The sequence below is a fragment of the Plectropomus leopardus genome, chromosome 2, assembly GCF_026936395.1.
Source record: "Plectropomus leopardus strain MGB_pleo_1.0 chromosome 2, ASM2693639v1, whole genome shotgun sequence".
Lineage (NCBI taxonomy): Eukaryota > Metazoa > Chordata > Actinopteri > Perciformes > Serranidae > Plectropomus > Plectropomus leopardus.
In genome coordinates, this window is record NC_142177.1 from 42,638,400 (window position 1) to 42,653,399 (window position 15,000).

General features: G+C 41.4%; 1 protein-coding gene across 5 annotated transcripts in view; it reads right to left on the reverse strand.

Annotated features, from left to right (window-relative positions):
- Positions 1–15,000, reverse strand: part of rnf123 (ring finger protein 123) — a 133,537-nt gene that overhangs the window by 39,173 nt on the left and 79,364 nt on the right. For all 5 annotated transcript variants that reach the window (XM_088071110.1, XM_088071115.1, XM_088071121.1 and 2 more), the window contains one exon: positions 3,231–3,442. In XM_088071110.1, coding sequence (XP_087927236.1) covers positions 3,231–3,442 — 212 coding nt within the window. The remainder of the gene's footprint in view (positions 1–3,230; positions 3,443–15,000) is intronic.

Consider the following 15,000-nt stretch of genomic DNA (forward strand, 5'->3'; position numbering starts at 1 on the left):
TTTAATTTTGTGGTGCTTTTTTTTTTCTTTAAAAACTTCACTGACTAAAAATTCACTGGGTGAATTCTTTTTTTTTTGGTTATTTTTTGGCATTTTAGCCTTTATCAGATAGGACAGATCAATAGTGTGAAGGTGGGAGAGAGAGCGGAGACATGCAGCAAGGGGCCTTGAGCGGGAGTCGAACCCGAGCCTTTACTCATGATGCGCCTGCTTTATCCACTCAGCCACTGATGCCCCACCTTTCAGGTGAATTTTAAAGAAAACGCTGTTTGAAATGAAGCTCGTTTAACTGTATTTATAAATCTTTGAGCAGTTTAATCTGAAATAATTTATCATATTTAATAAACTGATCAAATGGTTTTGATTTAGTTGTGACTGCAGCTGTTGTTTTCTGAATGCAGTGCAGTAAAAACTACAATACTTAAGTCTTAAAAGGAGAAGAAGTATTCAAAAGTAAAAAATTAAAAAACTCAAATATATTATATATATATATTATATTTTTAAAGCGTTCGAGTGTTTCTGGATGCTTCAAGGGGAAGAAGTCGGTCCAGGTCGACCTAGCTGACACACAGACGGAGAAAACCCTCAGGTGATGCAACACAAGGTGGTCATGGAAACGGCTGGTGTTCCCATGGCGACAGGGAGGATGCTGTGGTGACCAGGCCATGCCCCGTGGTGACGCTCGAACTCGAGGACAGCGAGGACTGAGGAATTTCAGAGGTGCGTTCAGAGGAATTTCCTCTGAACGCACACAGATCCCCCCGATTATTGAACAGTGGTCATACGACAGAGGAAATCATCGTCTCCCACTGCAGATTTTTACATTAAACAGTCAACTGATGGACGTGTCTGTCCATCTGTCTTTCTGTGACTCGTCTCTTCATGAAGACGATCACGTCTCCGTCACGTTCAAACTTTCATGGAAGAAACCGCCGGACCAGCAGAGAATAAACGAGCTCGTAGCTGAACCATGTGTCACCGTCAGCCGCATCCCGTCAGTCTGCATCAGCATCATTCTGTCTGATCCTAAATCAGGTCTGAAAAAATAATTCGGTTTCTATCACGTTTTGTCTTTTTTTGTATCTCGCTGCTTCCTGACAGGTCTATTTACAGCTCGACATCCAACCAATCACTGACGGAAACTTCACAGGAGGAAAGTCTGCCGCACAAACACGAGGTGCCGTCACACAAACACAGAAAAAGCTTCACTGTTGACTGTGTCAAACAGACATGTCCATGTCTCTGTCTCATGTCCTGAGCTCTGCGTCCCTGATGAATGAGACAGCAGCTCCAAACTGAATCAAGTCTGAGTCACATTAAAAACATAACGTGCCCGTTTCCAAAAACCAAACTCCTTCTGATTTACTGCGACGGCAGAAACCGAGCAAATTCACACCGAGCACATTCACACCAAGCACATTCACACAGAGCACATTCACACCGAGCACATTCACACCAAGCACATTCACACAGAGCACATTCACACAGAGCACATTCACACCGAGCCCATTCACACCAAGCACATTCACACAGAGCACATTCACACCGAGCACATTCACACCAAGCACATTCACACAGAGCACATTCACACAGAGCACATTCACACCACATTCACACCGAGCACATTCACACCGAACACATTCACACAGAGCACATTCACACCGAGCCCATTCACACCAAGCACATTCACACAGAGCACATTCACACAGAGCACATTCACAATGAACACATTCACACCAAGCACATTCACACAGAGCACATTCACACCGAGCCCATTCACACCGAGCACATTCACACCGAGCACATTCACACCACATTCACACCGAGCACATTCACACCGAACACATTCACAATGAACACATTCACAATGAACACATTCACACCGAACATATTAACAATGAACACATTCACACCAAGCACATTCACACCAAACACATTCACACCAAACACATTCACACCGAGCACATTCACACCGAACACATTCACAATGAACACATTCACACCGAACATATTAACAATGAACACATTCACACCAAGCACATTCACACCGAGCACATTCACACAGAGCACATTCACACCGAGCCCATTCACACCAAGCACATTCACACAGAGCACATTCACACCAAACACATTCACACCAAACACATTCACACCAAGCACATTCACAACGAACACATTCACAATGAACACATTCACACCGAACATATTAACAATGAACACATTCACACCAAGCACATTCACACAGAGCACATTCACACAGAGCACATTCACACCAAACACATTCACACCAAACACATTCACACCGAGCACATTCACACCGAACACATTCACAATGAACACATTCACACCGAACATATTAACAATGAACACATTCACACCAAGCACATTCACACAGAGCACATTCACACAGAGCACATTCACACCAAACACATTCACACCGAGCACATTCACACCGAACACATTCACAATGAACACATTCACACCGAACATATTAACAATGAACACATTCACACCAAGCACATTCACACAGAGCACATTCACACAGAGCACATTCACACCAAACACATTCACACCGAGCACATTCACACCGAGCACATTCACACCGAACACATTCACAATGAACACATTCACACCGAACATATTAACAATGAACACATTCACACCAAACACATTGACACCAAACACATTGACACCGAGCATATTAACATCGAAACACATTCATAATGAACACATTCACACAGAGCACATTCAAACCAAGCACATTCACAATGAACACGTTCACACCGAGCACATCCACACCAAGCACATTGACACTAAGCACATTCACACCGAGCACATTCACACCAAGCACATTAACACGAGCACGTTCACACCGAGCACATTCACATTATAATTCCGTTATGTTTTTTTGTTGATTTAAAAAAGAGCCACTGGAGGATCCCCCATCCCTCCTGACAGCAGTCCCAGCTAAGACCCTAATGTCCTAAAATCAAAGGAATGTCCTCAAATTTTTTAAATGTTCTATAATCTTCGAAATGTTCTAAAATCCTAAAAACGCCCTAAAATCTTATAAATGTTCTTCAAATCCTAGAAATGTCCCAAAATCATAGAAACATGTACGGGGCCGGTGTGAGTGGCCCCCAAATAAAGCAGACTGAGTGTTGCAGCACTAAAGAGTTTACATACGTGTGCTTTAACACACAGAGGTAAAATCAGTGGCGTTCACTCACATGCGTGCAGGGAGAAGTGTTTGCGTTCTGACGCGGCTGAGGGGATGGCGGGGGCCACAGTCGACCCAAGGGACCCGACGACTGGACGGGCGGCAGTGGAGGTGACGGCTGCGGAGGAGCTGGAGGAGTCTCCTCCCTCCCCCAACAGGTGCTGGATGGAGTGGAGCTGGAAACAGGGGTCAGACAGCAGGACGGAGGCAGCGCGAGACACTCTGAGGAGGAAGAAGAGGAGGAAGATAATGCTCAGGTTACGTGTTTGGTTCCAGGAAAAAACACCAGAAGAAGAAGAGCGTCTGCACTTCAGCAGTTCAGTTACAACAACAACAGTTTAACACAAACACGTGAATGATACGATGAATCATATCAGAGCTGCCGACTGTCATCGACTGTGAGACAAACCACACTGACACTTTTCACACACACACGTCTCTACAGTCGGCAGTCGTTTGGGAAAACCTCGTACACTCAGGGCGGCCAATAAATGTCAAAGAAAGATTCAGAATAAAGTCTAATGTTATTTTAATGAAAACTCTCTTCAGGATGACTCTGGCTATGAAAATTTAAAATGAAATGTTATCTTACTGATTTCTTGGTTTGTTTAGAAAACCACCTCAGATACTTTTTTAAAATACTGAAAATATCTTATTTGAGGTGTCATAATTTTCTTTCTTTTACAGGTTTTGCTGAAATTTTCAGTGAAGACCTCTTTAATACAATGCTGACTATGGCCACGTCAAATGTATTATTATTATAACATTCATAATTTCTACATATTGAACTGCTGCAGTTTCCTTTACTCAGAATTTTTTCTTTAAGTTTCAGTGTTTTTCTGTTCAGTGACCCTGACTATAAGCAGATAATGTGATATTATTATACTGAACACTTTTGTAGAAAATCGCAGGGAAAGTCACTTAAAAAAAAGAAAACAGTAAAAAATGTCCTCGTGTTTAAACTCTTACAATGAAATTTTTCTCAGAGGTTGGCTGAGATTTTTAATTAATTAAATTTAAAGAATGACCCTGACTATGACCATGTCACGTGTTTATTTTTTACTGCAATGAGTTTTGTTTGTTTAGAAAATTAAAGGGTAATCACCTCTATATACATTTTAACTACAGAAAAAGTCCTTGTATTTAAACTGTTATAATTTCCTTTCTTTAGAGGATTTGCTAAAAGTTTCAATGCAATCCTGTTCACAGTGACCCTGACTATGAGCGTACTAAATTTGATGTTATTACACTGAACACTTTTGTAGAAAATCGCAGGGAAAGTAATTTAAAAACATTGTAAAAATGTCCTTGTGTTTAAGCTCTTATAATTGATTTTTTCTCAAAGGTTAATTAATGAATTTTAATGAATGCCCCTGACTATGACCATGTCACATCGAGTTATTTTTTACGGCAGGGTGTTTGTTTGTTTTAGGGATTTGTGTTTTTTAGAAGATTAAAGGGAAAAATGTATTTTCAACAGTGCGGATCGTATCCCTGCGCTCCCTCCCTTGGATTCATTCACACTTGTTTGGGATCATGGAGCTCTCAGATACGCCGACACATCACACGACTCGGAGTAAACGGGTTCACACTAAATCAGGCGTGAACACTGACGCAGGAAACAGAACCTAAATCACACAGGAAGCTGCAGCCTGAAGCTGCAAAAACAACTTCTCACAGCACTGATGTTGTTCTGGGGAGAAAATCGAAGAAATGCTGTTTTTCTATTTTCACACCATCGCAGCAACACAGAGCAAACATCAACAACACGACGCAGAGCCAATGTGTCTCCAAGTGTCTCTGTCTGATCCATCCAGCGTTAAATCATTCTTTCTGTTCAAGCTCTCCTCCTCCTCCTCCTCCTCCTCCTCCTCCTCTTCCTGCTCCTCCTGCTCCCCCTGCTCTCCCTCTCTCCTGTGGCAGCCCTCGATCCACCCTCCCTGCCTCCATCTTTTATAGCGGGCCGTTCCAGCAGACTCCCACTCAGCCTCTCCTTCTTTTTGTCTCCTCTCCTGACGGTTCCTGTACTCCGTCCTCTCTTTCTCGTCTATTTCTGGCCTCTTCTTGGTGTGAAGCGGCTGTGATGAGGAGCTGCTGTGCTGCTGTCTTGGCAGGTGGGTGGTGCTGTTTGTACTAAAGCTGCTGACCCCCACCTTCCCGATTTACTCTCTGACTCCAAAAACACTGACTTTCACTCCTCTACCTTTACCTGACAGCTACACTTACAAGTTACTTTAGATTTCAAACAAAAATATGATTGTTTACCTAATATTAAAGGTTCAATAATTATAGACTACACCCAGCTTTGCCCCCCTCAAACCATTTTCTAATACACAATGAAGCCTCCATAAGGTGACAGTGTGCATAAAACAGCATCAAAATAGAGCTTGTTGATCTAAAAAAGAGCCAGAGGAGGATCCCCCACACCCCCGACAGAGGACACAGCTGAGACACTAATGTCCTAAAACACTACGAATCAAAGAGTAGTCCAAAAGTTCTAAAAAAAAAATGTCCTAAAATCCCTCAAACACCCTACAATTTGGGCTGGGCAATATGGGATAAAGTCTTATCACAATATTTTTTTTCATATCAGTCAATATCGATATATAACACAATATACACCAAATCAGTATTTCTGTCAAGCTTAAAGGTTCCCTTTGACTCCTAAGTGAGATACGATATAATTTATTATTATTTATTACACTTTCCAGCATTACATAAAAAAGGAAAAGCTCCAACTGAAACAAACTTCAGGTAAATTTAAGCACAATGTGCTGATAATAGGCCAACCTCTCCTGACTGCAGGACTCAGACTTCAGCTTCTGTCAAACTTCTGTGCTGTTAATCATTTTACTCAGGAATTAAAAACTTTTGAGTCGGCCTACTTCTCCTATAGCTGCCGACAGCCTGCCGACATTCACAGTTAGAGAAAGGCTGAAAATAAGCTCATGTGCTTGTGGCCCCGGGCCCCCAAAACATTACATCTGCCCCTGGTAATAATAATGAGAGCTCAGCGCAAGCTGCTGGATGAGACACGGAGCGATGCGTCCTGGTGTTTCTAAATAATTCATCCAAAGTCTGATTAAAGCTGAAACTAACACAAAGTCGTCTGTAGAGTCTAAAGAAGTCACTTTCACCTCTGCAGATGTGTCTGTTTCAGACACTTTGGTGCTGTGAGGAGAAGCTGCGCTCTGTTTGTCTGTCTCACTGCGCTGCTGTCGGACCATCGGCTGCTCGTGTTGTCTGTCAGAACACGGCTGGAATGTGTTCTATCGACATTCTATCGACTACGTCTCATTTCAATCAAGGAAAAGTTATTTTGTGGTTGATATCGTTATCATTTTATCGCCAAGCCCTGCCTACAATCCAAAAAACATCTTAAAATCCTAGGAATTTTCTTAAATCCTTGAATGTCCTAAAGTCCAAGAAATGTCTTACAATCCAAGAAATGTCTTACAATCCAAGAAACATCCTAAAATCCTAGTAAGTATACAAAAATTACACAAATGTCTTAACATCCTGAAAATATTCTAAAAATTATAAATGTATGAAAATCCAGGAAATGTTCTAAAAAAAAAAAAGTTCAACACACAACCAAAAATCTTTTAAAATGTCCCCAAATCATCAAAAGTCCTAAAATCCTAAAAACATCTTGAAATCCTAGAAATATTCTAAAGTTACAGAAAAGTCGTAAATCGTAGAAATGTGCAGCATTTTGTACGTTTGTATTAGTGAGGAGGACTTTGATCAGAGAGCTCTCACTCAGCTGACATCAAACTGTGACCGTAGGTGTTTGCTAAGCCCCGCCCCCTCAGGCACTGTTGTTACACCTGTCAATCATCGCTGATCACATGACACACACGTGTACAGTCTGAAGGTATCAGCGGGTGTCACATGACACCGTCTCGTCTCTCTCTGAGCCGACTGATCCGTGGATTCATTCTGTTTAGTGAGGGGACATTAACGTCCTCAGACGCGTTATTTTCTGTGTTGTAGACGGAGGACGGAGACAAAGAGGGGGAGGGAAATCATAACATAGATTTGAGACTCAGAAAGCGCTGAAGAGACGAGGGAGAACTCATCCTTATCTTCTATTCAAGCCGTCCGATTATGAATCTATGAATCACGCTCCAGATTTAGACTTCCTGTCAGGAGATCAGATTCGGCGCAGACGGAGACAGGAAACGCTCATTCAGCAGAAAAACTACAAAGACTCTAAGAGGCGTCTTTAAACTCAGAGATTCACTTTGTGATGTGAGGATGAGCAGAGAGGAGCTCTCTGAGGCTGCACTTATTCCTTTATCTGACAAAAATGACCTCCCGAAATATTCTAACCTGACCGTGAAACTGAAGATACGACGCAGAGAGCTCGCCTTTCCATCACGGCTCCATAACACGCCTGCGTGGCCTCAGATTGAAATAATGACGGCTAGTGCGGTGGCTGCAACAAAAATAAAGCTGCTGATGTTTTGAACATCCATCGCCATGGTTACTGGGATGTTATCCCCAGAGGAGAAGTCAGAGAACATCACTCAGTGGAAACACAGTCAGTTTACCTTAAAAGTATCGATAAACTTTTTCACTAATCTGACAGAAACCCGCCTGCTGACTCTTTGTTTCGTCACTGTTCTTCACAACGTCCTTCGCTCGTCTGTCTGTCCCTCCTCACTCGCTCCTCCTGCGAGGGTCTGGGGACAGAGGGACGTCTCCTGCTGTAAAGTCCTCTGAGACAGACTGTGATAATCGGCTTTATAAATTAAAGTAAAACTCGTTCATTTTTCTATGCAGTATGTATTTTCGGGAGTACTGCAGTACTCTGTGTGTTTGATGTATTTTTGCTCTGGAGCGCCATGTTTGTGGAAAAAGGACAAACAGCTCAATATTTCTGAAAATATATATTCCTGAGACAGACAGCGGGGACATCCACTCAGTTCAGTCTTCACAAATGTCAGCAACAATGTCCGAGGGACACAGATGTTATTTCTGTTTAAACGGTCGTTACTGGAGGACAGAAGACAAAATCAGGACACTTCTGAAGTGTCTGTGTTTCTGCTGCGGAGAGGTCATCAGTGTCCCTCACAGGACGTCTCCACAGGGATGGACACCGTGACATTTTACACTGAAAGCAACTCTGACCTTTTCATTAGAGCCGCAGTGACACTTCACACAGAGACACTCAGCTCCACCTGTCCTCCTTCATCCTGTCCTCCACCTGTCCTCCACCTGTCCTCCTTCATCCTGTCCTCCACCTGTCCTCCTCCATCCTGTACTCCTTCATCCTGTCCTCCTTCACCCTGTCCTACTCCATCCTGTCCTTACATACATCCCCTCATCTCTGCTGCACACAGACGGACAGAGACGAGGAGGACATGGTTGTAAAGACGAGCTGTTAAATGTCAGCATCTGTGTTTGGAGTTAACATGCGTCCTTTGTCTCTCTTTAACGATGGACTGATGAGAGGACGGCGGCTTTAGACTGACGTGTCTCTTCGTCCAGGCACAGAATGAAAACAGTCCAACATGAAGAACTTTTCCAGGACTTTTCCAGGACTTTCCAGTACTTTTCGGCGAAACCACCATCGATGCTCCTTATCGTTTTTTTTCCTTTACTACATAAAAGCTCTTTTAAATGCATCTAATTTTAAAAAATGAATTTTGTGCTTATGTTAATGCTGATTTTTAAGGAAAGATTTCTCTCTTGAAAAATGTTAAAAAAAAAACTTTGGCCTGTTTTTTGGCTCCAAACGTGCGTGGTTTGGAGGCTGTTTACGTAAAAAAGCACCAGTACTTTAAATGGCTGTATTTTGTGTTCCTGTTACTGTTGAATTTTAAAGAAAACATTTTGGCTTTATTTTTTTCTTTAAAAGTTTTTGGGGATTTTACAAGACAATAAAATTGCTTTTTTAATTTTTTGATATTTTCCAATCAAAGGTTTTTAATGAACAGCCTGAGCTCTGATACTCTGAGGATGAAATAACAACGATTTAAATAATTCCAGCTGCTTGTGTGTGAAACGGCGTCGGTCCTTTAACTTGGTGACTAAAGGTCACATAAAGGTCACGCTGAATAATTATGCAAACGAGGCACGTCCAGACATCTACAGCCGCGGGACGAGAGGACACATCAGCACACAGACGCTCCGTCCCCGTTATCTTTGGACAACAGAAGACTGAGAGACAATACATGAGAAATTCAACACAATTTCACCTTCTTTCATTTCACTTTCACAAAAGCGGCCGAAGCAGAGAGCTGCTTTCAAAACAAACTCTATGAAACAAAGACGTCTAAACGTCAAACTCACTCTGAGAGACACGCGGCGCATCAAGAACTCTTCATTTGGTAACGACACAACTTTCACAGCGTGACGCCTTCAGGTCGTGTGGACAAACATGAAGACGTGTGGACAAACATGAAGACGTGGAGGAGGGGCGGAGCTTTCAATGGAGTAGGACGTGAGTTTAGAGGCTCCTGCCGGTTTTGATAAAAAATGTAATTATTTTGCGCTTTTTGGTTACAAACTTGTTTTTTTCTTACTCCGCCTTAGTTTTTGTCTGGAAACTGAACTTTGATATGTGTTAAAATGGCTGGAAAGAACATGAAAACTCGTAATACTATTCAGACGCAACTGAGGCCTTGTCCGCAAACTTTGACCACGTCCTCGAGTGTGCCGCCCACTCCTGCAGAGTTCGCCTCGGCGGAGGGTGACTCTGACATCGCCGCTCTTAAGCTCAAGTTGCTAGCTTCGCTAAGGAATGACATTGCTGATATTTTTAAGAAGGAGCTCCAAGAGACTCTCGGGGATGCTTTGTCAACTATCAAGCTCGACCTGCAAGCCGTGAAAACACAGTTGGCAAAAGATAAAGCAGATACCGATGCTACTCTGTCTACACTTAAAGGTACGGTTGGGGATATGGAGCATGCACTCTCTGAATGCACCGATGACATCGCACAGATGAAGACCACCATTGAGTGTCTTACTGCTAGCGTGACCAAGTTGGAAAATAAATGTGAGGACTTGGAGTCCAGGTCACGGCGTAACAACATTAGGATAGTGGGAGTGCCAGAGGGTCCCGACACTTGTTCTACTGCAGCTGTAGCCGCTATGCTAAAGGAAGCGTTCGTTCTGGATAAAGAACCACTCTTGGACCGGTCCCACCGGACCCTTCAGCCAAGCCCAAGCCAGGTGAACGACCACGAGCCATTGTAGACTTCATTATCACAGTGACTGTGTCGACATTTTACGCCGTGCGAGAGAGCTGCGACAGATTAAAGTCAGAGGCCTGACCATCTTGGCAGTGTGGTCCGGGCTCGGGCTGCTTTCAATGAGATCAGACGGCAACTTCGTGGCATTGAGGGTGCTCGGTATGGACTGGTTTACCCAGCCCGGCTTCGCATCACCTACAATGGTATTGAGAAGGATTTTGTCTCAGCGGAGAAAGCCAATGAGTATGTGAAAACCTTGATTTCTGGGTGAGCTGTAGTAGCTCATATACAGCCGATTTTTTTTTTTTTTTTTTTTGTTTCTTCGGTCTTCACTGCACTCAGCCTTTTGTGGACTCACCTGCCCTAAATCTATCTTTGCACTAATATGTGTTGTTGTGTAGTGCTATCTTTGGTTGTTTAAGATTACACTCACTGCGTTTTGTCACAAGACATGGACCATATTTTGTATTTTTTTTTATTTTATTTTATTTTACTTTATTTATTTATTTATTTATTTTTATTATTTTTATTTTATTTTATTTTTTTTGCTGTTGTCCTTATAAGCTCAAAGTCTGTATGGAAAGTAGATTTCTGTTACTAAGACATTTATTAATGTGTTCTGTTTGAACCCTCACTGTCAGACAAAACAATAATCTGTAATATAAGTTTTCTAAATATATATGTTATTTTGCGCATACTGTTTATTATAGTTGGAATCGGTAGGAGTTTTCTCTTTTACTCTTGTTTGTTTGGTTTACTCTCCGAGTCGTTTTCACTTTATTGTGAGCGACTTATGGTTAATGTGGGAAACACTGCTGTCTCCTTTGTTCTGTGGTTATATGGGGACTTTTGGTGTATGCGGGATAAGGGTTGTGTTAAGGGGAGGGTGCCCCGCCTCGGCTCTCTATGGCTACCTGTATTTCTGGTGTTTCTTTTATTTAAATGGTTAATGGAAATATAGATCCCAGCTTTGCTGGATCAGGCACACCGCTTCGATTTATCAGTTGGAATATCAGAGGTATGGGTAATCCTGTTAAGAGATCTAAGGTTTTTACACACTTGAAACGTTTAAACTCTGATATAGTATTTTTACAGGAGACTCACCTCCGGATTAAAGATCACCATAGACTTCACTGCCCTCGGGTGAGTCAAGTTTTCCATTCGAACTTTAACTCTAAAGCAAGAGGAGTCGCCATCTTACTCAGCAACAAAGTACAGTTTTCATCCACCAATATTATTGCAGACAAGAATGGCCGATACCTCATAGTCTGATTACTGTGCAATCTTCCTTTCTTAGACACTCATTTGTTGATTCTTGGAGGGGATCTAAATTGTGTTTTTGATCCAGGGATGGATAGGTCTAACCCCCGCAATCGGACTCAATCTGCTATGTCAAAAACATTTTCTGATTTTATGAGGCAGAATGGTCTCGTTGATCCATGGAGATCTCGAAACCCTTCTATTAAAAAATTCTCTTTTTTCTCCCAGGTGCATCACTCATACTCAAGGATCGATTATTTTTTTGTAGACAGTATTCTTAATTCATGTGTAGTTTCCACTGATTATTTACCTATGATAATATCTGATCATGCACCTTTATTATTAGATATTCAGTTATCTACTTACAAACGCAACCCACCACTTTGGAGATTTAACTCTCTTCTTTTGTCAGACAAAGAATTTTGCGTCTTCATTTCAAATTCTATTGATGAGTTCCTCTCTTTCAATCAGAATGATTTCACCTCATATTCATTATTATGGGAAACACTTAAATCTTACCTTAGAGGACAAATTATTTCTTATACTGCTCTTTCTAACAAAAGGCTCAATTCTCGGCTTAATGAACTCATATCTGCGATAGGTAACCTCGATCAAAGATATGCATTGAACTCCAGAACTGCTTAAGCAGCGTTCTGATCTACAAGCAGAATTCGATCTCATTTCCACTAAAGAGGCAGAGCGTTCGTTATTACATAGTCGTGCCTCATATTATGAACATGGCGACAAGGCAAGTCGGTTACTGGCACATCAATTACGACGACAGGCCACTTCCCATTTGATTTCTAGTATTAAAAACAGTGTCGGCATAATCACTACAGATCCCTTGGAAATTAATGCTACTTTTAAATCATTTTACTCTTCATTGTATAAATCTGAATTCCCCATAGATAATACTAAAATGAATGAATTTCTTCAAAATTTACTGAATCCTGTCATTGATTCTAATACTGCCGAGCATCTGGACTCCCCACTCTCTCTTCAAGAAGTATCAAACTCAATTAAAGCCATGCAATCCAATAAAGCCCCCGGCCCAGACGGATTCCCGATCGAATTTTTTAAAACGTTCATTGGAAAATTGGCACCGTTACTCTTATCAATGTTCAACGAATCCTTGGAACATGGCTCTTTACCACCAACTCTGACACAAGCCACTATAGCTCTCCTTCTTAAAAAGGACAAAGATCCCACTTCATGCGGCTCCTACAGACCATTATCTTTACTTAATGCTGATGTGAAGGTGTTGGCTAAAGTACTTGCATCTCGTTTGGAGAATGTGCTTCCTCATATTATATCTGAAGAGCAAAATGGTTTTATAAAGGGACGTCAATTGTTTTTTAATATCCGTACACTTTTAATATAATTTACTCCAAGCAATCGGCTGAACTCCCTGAGATTGTTATTTCATTAGATGCTGAAAAAGCTTTCGACCGAGTAGAGTGGGGGTACTTTCTTGCAGTTTTGAAGAAATTTGGGTTCGGTGATAAATTTATTTCTTGGATTCGCCTTCTTTACTCATCCCCTAAAGCCAGTGTTCATACTAATGATGTTTATTCTGATTATTTTGTTCTTGGACGCGGATGCCGCCAGGGCTGTCCTTTATCACCTCTGCTTTTTGCCATTGCTATTGAGCCTTTGTCGATTACGTTAAGATCTCTTCCTTCATTCAGAGGAATCATTCGAAATGCAACTGAATACAAATTATCGTTATATGCCGATGATTTGTTACTGTATGTAACTGATCTTAAAGTCTCTATTCCTGCTGTTTTAGGTATTCTTCAGTTCCTTTTCAGGTTAAATTAAATTTTGGAAAAAGTGAGTGTTTTCCCGTTAATGCTGCGGCATGTTGTCTCCAACAGTTTGATTTGCCTTCCTCATTTAGTCTGTCAGGGTTTAAATACCTAGGTGTTAATGTGACACGTTCCATATCTAAGCTTGTATCAGCCAATTTCACCCCCCCCCCCCCTTATTTCAAAGATTACATCAGATATTGAAAGGTGGAGTAACCTTCCCCTTTCATTAATCAGCAGGATCAATGTTGTTAAATGAATATTCTACCAAAATTTCTTTTTTTATTCCAGTCAATTCCTCTTTTTTTTTTTTACCTTTTTTTTTTACACTTTTTTGATTTACTGGATAAGATAATTTGTTCTTTTATTTGGGCTGGGAAGTCACCAAGGGTTCGTAAAACTTTACTAACAGAAATGCAGATTTAGTGGGGGATTCGCATTACCCAATTTTCAATTTTACTACTGGGCTGCTCACATCCATAAACTTTGCTATTGGTTATAATCCCCTGGATCCTCTTGGTGTAAATTAGAGCTATCATCTTGTAGGGGATCCTCTATACCTGCTTTACTTTATTCCTCTTTGCCAGCAAAACTATCTCTATATACTGATAACCAAGTGGTACTAAACACACTTAAGATTTGGTATCAGTTTAGACGGCGCTTTAAATTTGTAGCTTTATCTTCCTTGGGTCCTTTAAACAATAATCACTTGTTTCCTCCATCACTTTCTGACTCAGTATTCTCAATGTGGTATGACAAGGGTATTAAACAATTCAAAAATTTATATACAGATGGTGTCTTTGTTAGTTTTGCCAATTTGTCCTCTAGGTTTGACCTTCCTGCAACTCAAATGTTTCGCTATTTTCAAATTCGTAATTTTGTTTCTAAATGTTTCCCTAATTTTCCCTTTATCCCTCCGGAGCAGCCTTGGGAAAGCTTGCTTTCTCGTGCTCCACATCAGAGACGAATGATTTCGTATATATATGACTTCATTTTGACATTAAACAGTCAATCAAATATCAAAATTAAGAACGCATGGGAAAGGGAATTGGGAATACAATTAAGTGAAGAGGTCTGGGAACATGCTATAGATGTGATACGGTCTACCAGCCCTTGTGCTCGTCTTGGACTTATCCAATTCAAAGTTCTCCACAGGGTCCATTTTTCTAAGTCAAGACTTTCTGAATTATTCCCAGAAGTGGAAGATAAATGTGATAAATGCCATGGCTCCCCTTGTCACCTTAGTCACATGTTTTTTCTTTGCCCTGATCTCAATGCTTTCTGGACTGGCTATTTTACCATCATGTCCACTGTTCTTGGAGTAAATTTGCAGGCTTGCCCTTTGACTGCCATATTTGGGATTCCTGATGCCTCACTTGCACTAAACTCCACACAAAAGGATATTATAGCTTATACATCCTTACTAGCAAGACGGTCTTTATTATTGTGTTGGAAGTCTGCTAAATGCCCTTCTATCTCCCGGTGGCTTAAAGACACCATGTTTTTTCTA